General features: G+C 21.4%; 3 protein-coding genes across 5 annotated transcripts; 1 reads left to right on the plus strand and 2 right to left on the minus strand.

Moving 5' to 3' along the window:
* Window positions 1-479: 479 nt before the first annotated feature.
* RpL37A (ribosomal protein L37A) lies at window positions 480-1,488 on the minus strand. Its single transcript, XM_003698646.4, has 3 exons — window positions 1,461-1,488; window positions 818-946; window positions 480-653 (listed from the first exon to the last, which is right to left on the minus strand). The coding sequence occupies exons 1-3, from the start codon at window positions 1,461-1,463 to the stop codon at window positions 507-509; spliced, it is 279 nt and encodes a 92-aa protein (XP_003698694.1). The 5' UTR covers window positions 1,464-1,488; the 3' UTR covers window positions 480-506.
* Window positions 1,489-1,566: 78 nt separating this feature from the next.
* LOC100863791 (SH3 domain-binding glutamic acid-rich protein homolog) lies at window positions 1,567-5,814 on the plus strand. Of its 2 annotated transcripts, none has more exons than XM_012493810.3 (5): window positions 1,567-2,180; window positions 3,040-3,222; window positions 3,390-3,536; window positions 3,763-3,803; window positions 4,023-5,814. In XM_012493810.3, the coding sequence occupies exons 1-5, from the start codon at window positions 2,136-2,138 to the stop codon at window positions 4,183-4,185; spliced, it is 579 nt and encodes a 192-aa protein (XP_012349264.1). In that variant the 5' UTR covers window positions 1,567-2,135; the 3' UTR covers window positions 4,186-5,814. The 2 variants fall into 2 exon arrangements, with proteins under 2 accessions (XP_012349264.1, XP_086765946.1); XM_086909820.1 differs by lacking the exon at window positions 1,567-2,180 and adding an exon at window positions 2,247-2,523.
* kri (uracil phosphoribosyltransferase krishah) lies at window positions 5,672-11,770 on the minus strand. Of its 2 annotated transcripts, none has more exons than XM_003698641.4 (7): window positions 11,439-11,770; window positions 11,248-11,290; window positions 10,711-10,860; window positions 10,507-10,651; window positions 10,294-10,424; window positions 9,879-9,942; window positions 5,672-6,489 (listed from the first exon to the last, which is right to left on the minus strand). In XM_003698641.4, the coding sequence occupies exons 1-7, from the start codon at window positions 11,573-11,575 to the stop codon at window positions 6,395-6,397; spliced, it is 765 nt and encodes a 254-aa protein (XP_003698689.1). In that variant the 5' UTR covers window positions 11,576-11,770; the 3' UTR covers window positions 5,672-6,394. The 2 variants fall into 2 exon arrangements, with proteins under 2 accessions (XP_003698689.1, XP_012349262.1); XM_012493808.3 differs by having other exon boundaries at window positions 10,738-10,860; window positions 11,439-11,705.
* Between the last annotated feature and the right edge of the window lie 40 nt (window positions 11,771-11,810).

Genomic DNA, 11,810 nt, shown 5'->3' on the forward strand with positions numbered 1-11,810 from the left:
GACAATAAAGTACTCTACATATGTTCCATTAAGTTTAATATATATATATATAATATTTAATCTGATTAATAGTTTTTTAAAAAATTCCATATTTTTTTAAGCATTAATTAATTTAATAAAGATAATATATATTCATTTTTATAAAAAAAGTCTCATTAAAAAACTATAAGATTATATATTCATTGTAAAATTTAATTATAAAAGAGAAAATATGTAAGTGTAAGTACATGTATCATAGTTTTGATGTGCCTCTAAAGTAATTTCTAAATAATTCTTTCTAATAAATAATATGAAAACTTAAGTCTTATGTATCATGTGTTAAATTGTCATGAATCTATTAAATCTAATAAAAATGAATTTTTTTGTTTACTATTTCTTTATCGGAATAATACATAAATAATTTTCATTTTTTTAAATTTTAATTCATTAATATTTTATAAATTATTAATATTAGAAAAGGTAAAATAAAATAGACTAAATATTTATAAGAAATTTATTAAATTTATTTACTGTTCTTTAACTTCACGTAATCTTCTTACTGCAGATCTAACAGAAGCAGCAGCTGTTGTTGAATATACCCATGCACCTCCAGCAACAGTTCTTTTGCATCGTTTGCAAGACCAAATACCCACAACACTTCGTTTCATAGCATCCTATAACAAAAAAATAAAATTTATATATAAAAAAAATATATTTAATGATTTTTTATTAATATATTTTATGAAAATATACTTATAATATATAATAATTATGATATATTTTAACGAAAGTTCATATATAAAGATATAAAATTTATAAATATATAGTTAATTAATACCTTGCCACAAAATGTACAAGTATATTTACTATGCTGAGTAATTTCCATTTTTTTGACCATTTTTCTAAGGGAGGCACCATATCGAGTACCATATTTACCAGTGATTCCAACCTTCTTCGTGCGTTTTGCCTAATGAATAAAAACAAATGCATTCTATAAATTAAATAGTTTATCTTTTATAATCTAAATATGTCTGTAAATTATAATAATCATAATAATAGAACAAATATTGATTATTGATATGAAATTTTAATATAATTAAATATATAAGCATTTTAATGTAAAGGCATTTTATTAAATTACAAAGTATTTATTTGATACAAATAGGTTAAATTTAATTGTTTATATTAATTTTCGTATTAATAAATTTTTATTATAAAACAAATTAAATATATCATATTATTTAATTTTTATTGTATAATGATTAAAAATTTTATAATTTATACTTCATAACGATTAATTTAGTAAGATGAGAACATAACATTTTTAAAATCTATTTTTATACAAATTATTATTTTCAATTAATAATAATATCATAATATACAAATAAATACTTTGTCAATGACACTTTTCAACACGATACATTCAATTTCATCAATATTTCAATAGGATTTATAAAATATCTTTAAATAACGATTTTTACCATCTTGCAGAAATATGAGATACGTTCCAATAGATCCGGAAAAGAAGAAAGCACTATGAAGTCCAATATTCATTGTGCGTCTTACCGGAAATCACAATGAAATGGCGCATTCATGAAAAGCGCGAATTTAAATTGTGTTAGAAGATAATAAATGAACTCGTTCTCGTGTAATTAAATAAACATTATTATATTCTGCTTTATTATTGCATGAAATATTTAAATCTATCATCGAAATTAAATTAAATTATAGTTGTATTAAAAGCATTTATTTAATACAAGGATGTACAAGTACGGTGAATATGCAATCTTATTCTAGTCAAAAAATTTTCACGGACAGGTAGTCGCGCAGTTGACCTCAATACGGAACCGTTACATTTCGATCAAATATATGTTAGTATAAAGATTTGTTATCTCAGTTCGATCGTAGTTACAGAAAAAAGGATAAGTTGTGCAAACGTGCATGAGAACTCTCGAAAACCAGCCTGAAATGACGTAGCTAGTGGATCCCAGACTAGCCCGTACGTGTTAAATCAGTGTTGCTCACTGTTGGTGATCTGCAAACTAATAGCCTATAGTGATTCACTGATCGCTTATCACTTCGTGAAACCGCTAACCGTGGCACATATCGAACAAAAGTGCGAGAGTGTCATTTAGTAACGAAAACACCGACTAACGATGGTCGTTAAAATCTACATATCGGGCATCAGCGGAAACAAAGAAGTGAGTGTGAAAAACTAAAGAATATAAAAATATTTTATCCGAGAGCTAGGAACAAAAAAGAAGAGAGAATGTGTGCGTATATGTGAATTCGTGTATGTATGTGACTTGAAAGCTAGATTTACCGGGCACCTGAATTCTAACGATATTTCACGTCTACGTTGTATCGGATTACACTGAATAAACTTCACGGTCGAAATGTCAATTAATAATCGGACACTGTCATTTATTAGAGATTTTTATTGAATGTGACACGCGATGCAGTTTATCGATTGAAACGATTCATATTATGCGTCTATCAAAATGCGATTTTCTTTTGACTGGATACATTTGATATCAGAAAAACGTATGTTAGATTCAATTAACAAAATAGTACCAAATGAACAATATATTTTACATTATATTGAACTTATGAAATTTATGTATATATAAAAATGAAAATGTGGAGAAAAAATGAAAATGAATTTATAAATTAATTTAACAAATGAAAAAATATTTATGAAAGTCTTATTTCGAATTGAACTTTTTGATTAGTGTTTATATTTTTCATCATAACGAATACTTATCATATCTTATGTTTTTAATCTTTTGTTCGAGTTTTTATTCAATCTATTTTTCAGTAATTTTAAACTAAATTTTATTATTAATAATCACTGATATGATCATATTGGCATATGTTTTGTTCGAATTTGTTCGATATATTACTTTATATTGCACCAGAACATGAAATTATCGTAACTTATTTATCAAGTTTCAAAACTTTATCTCTTATTAAATAATAATATATTAAGATTAGATTATTTTCAAATAAAACATAAATATCATATTGAATTCATTTTTTTTTTTTTTTTTTTTTTTTTAGGTAAAAAAAAGACAACAACGGGTATTAATGATATTAGATAGCAAAAATGTAGAATATGAAACAATTGATATAACGGAACCAGGGAAAGAAATGGAAAAAGAATTTATGCAAGCTAATAGTATCGCGAGAGAAAGTAAATATCCATTACCTCCACAAATATTTAATGAAGAAGAATATTGCGGGGTAATTATTGTTATACAAACTTTGAAATTTATAATTTTATGATAATAATAATGAAGAATAATATTTTGATTGTTTGTATAAAATTTTTATACATGATTTTTGAACTTTAAATAAATTTTAATAACTTTTACTTAAACTATAAATACTTATAATGAATCATTTTATAGGATTATGAAGATTTTGATTTGGCAAATGAAATAGATGAATTGGAAGAATTTTTAAAAGTAGCACCACCTGTTAGTGCAAAAGAAAATGTACTTGATTTAAATCAAAGTAAGGAAATTCAAGAAAATGGAAATACTACAAGTCGAGAGGTAGATATTATTAATAATAAATTTTATCTGGAAATTCCATAGACAATGTTAAATGTTATTTTATATATTATATGTATCTATATCATTATATGTATTATGTTTTTTTTTTAACTTTACTTCGGAGAATTTGATTTGTAATCATCTTAGTTATGTTTATTTGCCGGTTTTTTGTCCTTGGCACTAAATTTGTAACCTGTCTGTATTAACTACTACATGTTTATTTTAGCCCTCTACAGATAAAGAAGCAACTGCAGTAGAGGCAGAAAGGTAAGTTCTATAGAATATAGAAATATATATTATGTAGATTGCATAATTTTGTGATTAATCATATAGATTGAATAATTATTACTATTACTAAATATATGATTGTTATATATTATAATATATAAATCATTTAATTTTATTTATATATAAAAAAATTGCCTTGAAAATAAAAATTTATTTTATTTTAATAATTTATTTATTTTTATTATTTTTATTTCTTAGTGTTGAAAAAAGGACAACTTTACCAAGTGAAAATGTACAGTCAGATGAATCTAAATCTATAGAACATGATGGTGGAACAAATACTGAAGAATCTGCAGAACATACAGAAGAAAATGTTGAAAAAAATGAAGAAAAATCTGATGATCAAGAAAAAGAAGAATAGAAGAATAAACCCATATAATTATGGGATATTTTATATTTCTTTGACATCCTTGATTTTTCACTGATAAGGATATTTTATAAAAACTATTTATCATATTTTTAAGGCTGAGTGAAGGTACTGCCAAAATAAGATTTCTGCTTTGCAGAAAGTTGAACAAACAGTATAAACAAAGCGATACTTTTATAGAAATATTTTATATTTGAAATCAAGTATGTTTTCACCATCAGATTTTTTATAGGTCTGACTAGAAAATAATGAATTTTATCCTTTTTCATATCAGTAGATAATATAAATTTTTTAATTTCTTATACTGATATTTTACATTATTTATATTGTAATTTAATTCTTTATTTTTTAAACACAACTTTAATAATGTGCTAGGAGTAATACATTTTCAGTATTGAGAATACCTTTTTTTTGTCCTATTATTTGTTAAAAATTAACAATAAATTTTAGATAGATACATACATCCTATTTATGAAATTACTTTTATTTTAATTTCAAATTTATTATTTAATAATCATTTTATAATTACATTAAATTGTTTATACGAATTTATTAAGTATTCTTGTGTATTTATCAGTGATCCAATTACAAATCATATATATTTACCGTTTATACTAAAAAACATTATTTCCATTTATATCAATTTAATTTTAAATTTTATCATCGTTTATTTGATTTTGTACAATAATTTCTGAAATGGCATCTTATTATTGTACAAGTTCGGACAGTACAACACTCAGTTTTGCATAAAATGCAATTCCTATAAAAGACGACACAATATTAGTTATAATAGTTTGTATTGATATTATACGCACCATCAATTCTTTATGGTGAAATATATCCTAAAATAATTCTCTACAATAAATTTTAAATAATTATTTCCTGGAAAATTAGGACTAATATGAAATTTCTTAGTTCTACGTGATATATATCTATCAACATCATAACGTGTTACGATTATATTTATAACTTAATTTTTATAAATGTTTCATAGCTAACTGATTTATTTTTTCTCATGCTGGAAATATTTACTTATGGGATAAGAATTAATGAAATATGAACAATTTTAAATTCGTTTTCGAAGGCCTATTTACAATTGTTTCTATAAAAATTGATATGAATTATATATATTTAATTATGCATTGTTATACATTCATAATTTTATGGTATACTCATTTATTGATCACATAGACGGGTATTAATCACGAACAAATTCGAAGCTTTATGCAAATTTTATAATAAGATAGATAAGAAGAAAAGATGTATGAAATTCATTATGTAAGAGATAAAAAGCCTGACTAATTTTAATATAGTGTATTGTGGCTTTTAAATATCAAATATATATTATTAAAATTAAATTAGAAAAAGAATTGAAAAGCTTTACACATGCGGAAAATGTCCATCACATTCTTATTATACATAGAATAATATTTATATATATTCATGAACAATAGGTGTTGGACAAGAGTATCACAGTTAATAAATTTTAACATTATGTATTGGAAATATATATTTACAAGAACAATATTCATTATACATGATATATATAAATCATGTCAATCACATACATTGTTACATACATATAAAAATTTACTAATAAATATTATAATAGAAGTTTAAAAAGTTTGTCTAAGTAATTTTGCATATAAAGTATTTTTCACTTATAATTGCATATATATTTTATAAAATACTAACATTTACAAATTCTTTGTAAAGTATTTTGTTACTAATTTAAAATTTTTAAAGTTTCAAGTTAATTTTCTATATTCTAGGAATGTTTTTTGGTAAGTAAATTTCAATTTTACTTTATATTATTTTATATATTTTTTTTTCTTTAATAACTATCAAATTAATATACTTCGCAATTTTTTTATGCATAAATTTTATATACAAAAATCTATTTAACAATATATATTCAAATACAATTATAATTTAATTTTGAAAATAAATATTTACTTTCTATTTAACAATGTCAATATGTGTAAAAATAAAACATATACAATTTTAAATATTTTTGAATATTATATTAAGAAATACATTTAGAAACAATTATAAATTGTTCAAGTTTAATGCATGAATTAGCTAATAATTATAATTATATCGTAAATTAACTAAATATTTTAATGGTATTGCATAATGACATTGAGAAATATATTTCTAAATTTTCTAATTATTGTCAAGTGAAATTTGTTGAGAAATAAAATTAAACTATAACATCTAAATAACGTTCATGACGCATTCTTCCAATATCTTTTTCTTGTTCGTTTGTAGTCTCTCCTACGATGAAACGAGAACAGCCTGAAAACAATAATTTTCAACGTGTTTTTGAAATATTTATGTAGACTATCTATAAGATAATTATCTACAATAGTAAAATTCTAAATATTTTCTTATAACATATTAAAAATAATAATTAAACAAGTTCAAAATTTATTTAAATGCAATCAAATTTCTTAATACTTAATAAAAAAAACAACTGTAAAAAAATATTATTTTACACAAATAACGAATATTATATTTATTCTTATCACATTTGCTTTTAAAATAGAACAGAAAAATAATATATATATATGTATTTATATTTATAAACGAATAAAAAAATAAATCATATATCATTTTTCATAAAGTTTTATTTATTTTAGATTGTGTTAGGTAATTCGTATTTACTGTGAAATTTTATTCATATTTTTTGAAGTATACATATTATACAATATATTTTCACTAATATAAATTTATTGCGAATGCAGTACTATTAAATGTTGAAAAGTACTCTGAGGTAACTTACAGTATAATAAGTGCACAAATATTGTTCGCAATAATAGACATTTGTGTACACTCAAATAATATAATATAATGCACATATGGTTCTCAAAATCACAGTTCTAGATAATGTAATGCAGCTCTTTTTGTAGGCACATTACAAGGTAAATTCTTTTAATATTATAATGATTTCAAAGTTTAAACCTTGCATGTTTTATAATAAGAAAAGAAAAAAAAAAGAAGAAAAAACGAAAAAAAAAATAAATAAATAAAAAAATACAAAGATAACATAATAATTACATATGAACACAAAACTTATTGTTTAAAAGCTGCATCATCAATTCTAGATACCATTCAGCAATTACACAAAAAATTTGATTAAATATAAGTAATAATAAGCTTCAAAAACTTTCATTTTTCATTATTCGCAAATATTTGCATGTATTTTGTAAAAATAATTCTTTACTTGGCAAATTATTCTAATTACACATATATATGATTCATGGAAAATGAAATCATGTATAATATTAGTATTGGTAAGTAACATTGTCATACATTATTTCAATGTATGTTTTTAAAGAAATTATATATTTTTTTTCTATATTAGATATTATGTTAATATTTGTACTTATTCACACATCATGTTAATGCATTAAAACAAATAAAATTAGAATCAACAATTGATATTATTATACGAAAAATTAAAAAAAAATTGAAATGCAATAATTATTAATGCCAAACATGTTTGATGCAAAATATTATGTTTCATTATAGATATTAAATGTTTTATCTTTTGTCTTATTAATTTCATTGTAATGACCTATGTTTACAATAAAATACACATCTATCTCGGCATACAATACTATTTATGTACAAACTGAAGAACAAAATGATTAAACTAATTAATTGATATTTCATGATTGGATTTTTTCCAATATATATAAGTATATTATTCCTTAATAAGTATAGTAATAAATAATATTAATATTAAATACGTTTTGCAATACTCATTAAATCCAATTTAAAATATGCTTAAAAATAAAATACCTTAATAATTTGCTTATTTATTATTATATAATTATTTTAAAGAAATTTATCTTAGAATAACTATTTGCACTTGTAAAATGTATGCTAAATAATTATGCAAATTGTACTGTTAATTAAGTAAAAATTGTGTCATTATTTAGACAATATTATGCATTATTTTATACTCTTTGTTACAATTATATGAAGTTATTGGAAATTATCCAATAATTCTTTAATAAGATTTTCAGTATTATAGTTCACATTATAAATTTATATTATTATTACAAATTTTATAAATTACTTTAGTAACTTTAATATGTTATGTTATAATAATATAAAAAATCAAAAAAAAAAAAATTAATATTTGTTTTGTAATTTTGTAATTTTACAGAATTGTTTATGAAATTTCTAAAAGCTCACATCGCATATATACTTCTTTGTTAAACTAAATTATTAAATTAAAAAAATATTTAAAATTTAATCTTTTTTTTTGCAATTAAATTTAACAATTTAACAATTATTTTTCACTGAATTATAATTTTAATAAATGGTTACTTAAAATAAATTATTATTACATGTTGCGCATTATTTAATGCATATAATATTTTACTATAGAAATACTTGCTTCATTGAAAGTGAAAATATTGAAAATTTACATTATTCAGAGCAAAAAATAGAAAAAAATTGATATATTATGCAATAATGAATAATAATTTATATATTACTTACAGTCATTAAGTGCAGAAAATCAATCTGCAGAAGGTTCACATGATCTTATAAATACAAATATCAATTATATAAGTTTTAGAATATTTCTTGAATAGAAAATAAATAAATTTTTTCAATAGAAAATAAAATACATATATATTTATATACATATGCAATCAGAATAATAAATTATTTATCATATATTTTCAATAGTGTACTTATAAGTTTTTAAAGATAACAAACAAAAATCTTTTTTCATTAGAATTGCAACAACAATAAGTTGCAAATAGAAAAGCATATGTTAAAAGTATTTCCAAAATGCCACAATCTTCAAAATATGCATTTTAATATATTTATGCATTTTGGCAATATTATAAAAATAAATTTGTAAAACATAAAGATAAATGCTTTTACGAAACTTTAAATTATGATATATCATTGAAGTCATGTAAAATTTTTATTTATAATTTTTAAAAGATACTTTAATTCTATATTTTATTTATATATTTTAATTTCATAATTATTTATACTATATATATGTATTTTTCAATAAGATTTCACAAATATTTTATTTATAAACATAATAGATACCAATACTGAAATGAAATGAAATAACTTATTAAATTCTTTGAGTTATTAATAAACAAATTAAATATTATGCAAGATTATGCTTGTTTAATATATGCAATGTTTTTATAATTGCATATAAAGTTTCTTATACTATAACCTATACATATATTAAGTATATTTAATTAATTTTCTTTTTTTTTTGTACGAAATTAAAATATTTTTAGATTAGAAAATTCACCATAAAGAAGTATAATGAGAAATTTGAAAATGAATTAAATAATAATGAATTGTAAATTATGTAATTATTTGAATTGATCAGTGTTCAAGTTTAATATTTAAGTTATTTTTTATGTATTAAATGAAATAACTTATAAAAATTAATAATAACAATGTTATAAACAGAATATCATTATTTTTTTGTATTAATTTTCTGTATTAATTATTTTATAAACTGTATCATGCCCTATGATTATGATCCAAACAAACATGTTACCTTCTGCATCTGATTTTCTAGTTTTAACTATTATAAATACTAATTTATGATATATATATATATATATATAATATATTATATATATATATTTATATGTATATTATGCTAATAAAATATAATTAATCCGTACCAAAGTATTTCTGTCCAAAATGATTTGGGGCAATGCTATGAATTTCTGATGTTAAAATCTTCATCTGTAAAATAGAATATAATTTCATTAAAAAAAAATATATATACATATATATATATATATACACACAATATATATATATATATATATAAAATGCTAATTATGATTTATTATTATAGTGCATATATTATATAATATATATAATAATTTATTTTTTAAGATTGATTAAAATTGATATATAAAAAAAAAATAATATTTATTTTTAAATTATTTTCTTATAAATAAATTTCATCTAATATTTAATAAATAATATTTAATATTTAACAAAAATTATAAAAAATAATTTCATGATTTAATAATATAAAAGAAAATATCCTATTAAATAATTATATTATATTTAAGAAAATATACAGACCTGAGGAAAGGCAGTGACTAGAGATTTAGCTGCAATTGGTGTACAAAATAAATTTGATAAAATGATATTTTCTTCAAGTACATTGTGTTCTTTTAGGACAGCAATTGCTTTTATCACAGTATTCCCAGTACCTTTCATTTAAAATAAACCATTGATCTTATAATATAATGAATAGAAAAGATTAAATATAAAACTTAAAATTATTACACCTACTCATTATTGGATACATTAATAAAACTTTTCTTTCAGATATGTCATCTGGAAATTTTGCATAAACTACTTTGGCTTCATGTGTGTCTGCATCACTTTCAACTAATATTTTTCCAATTCTTATACTACGACAACAGTCTCTTAAACCCTAAAAAAAATAATTAATATATCTGACAATTCCAATTGTTAGTCAAATTTATAATATACTTGTTCCATAGCTTCTCCACTTCTTACTATAGAAACTCCACAATTGCCTTTTTGATATTTCAAACCATTGTATTTGGCACCAGTTGGTGTAGTTACCACACATTTTGAAAAAGGTAATTGATTTAAACTTTCTTCTATCACCAACCTTATCTAAAAATTTATTTATTAATTTCATGTTTTTATGATATTATAAATATAATATCTAATGGAATTTTGATTTATCTATTTCAAAAAAAAAATATTAATATGAATTAAATAAATATAAAAAAAAAATAATTATCATTAATTTTCGCAATAATTACATAAATAGATTTTATTTAAATAAATATTTTCTTATAATAATGTGTAAATATAAAAAGTAAGGAAATTCTTACAATGATTGACGAAAAAATTTATTCATAAAGAAGAGATGAATATTATCAAGTTTCTAGTTTTTATCAAACGTGTTTTTTTTACAATTATGAATAAATGAAAATTATTTTAAAAGTACATGACAATATGTCAAAATATATAACTAAATAAGTAAATAAAACTCACCAGGCGGTCAGCATAGAACTTGAAATCGCTCCTCGTGGTATTTCTGTAAACGGAGATGCATCGTGTCCATTAAATTATTTAATTGAAGACAAATGACACAATGACACACCGGCATCATGCCGGCATTTTAATGCTAAAAAAAAATATTTGTATACGCCAAATCTAATAATTTTTTTCGTCGATTTACTTACTTGTCTCGCAATATAGTTTGTAATTCCTTTACTTGATTATTACATGGAAGAATTTTCAAGTTCGGGCCATAAATATCATTGATATCATTGCTTTCGCTTAATCTTTTTGGAACCGGTGTTACCTCTGTGCTACCCATGTCTGATTTCTTATATGCATGCACTACTCTTCGGGATAATTAAACGAAGCTCACTGTACATATGCACAGAAATCGGCAGATATGTCTAATCATTTACGTGTTAACTTACTAGAGACTTTGTTTTATGAAGAAATAATACTAGTGAGAAAAATATAGTCTCGAGAGATGAAAATTGCTTTTACATATTTTCCATCTAAGTATAACTATACATTAATTCAGTTTTGGTTACTATCTG

Source organism: Apis florea, unplaced genomic scaffold (genome assembly GCF_048593485.1).
Source record: "Apis florea isolate Af1SG1 unplaced genomic scaffold, ASM4859348v1 contig_3158_pilon, whole genome shotgun sequence".
Classification (NCBI taxonomy): domain Eukaryota; kingdom Metazoa; phylum Arthropoda; class Insecta; order Hymenoptera; family Apidae; genus Apis; species Apis florea.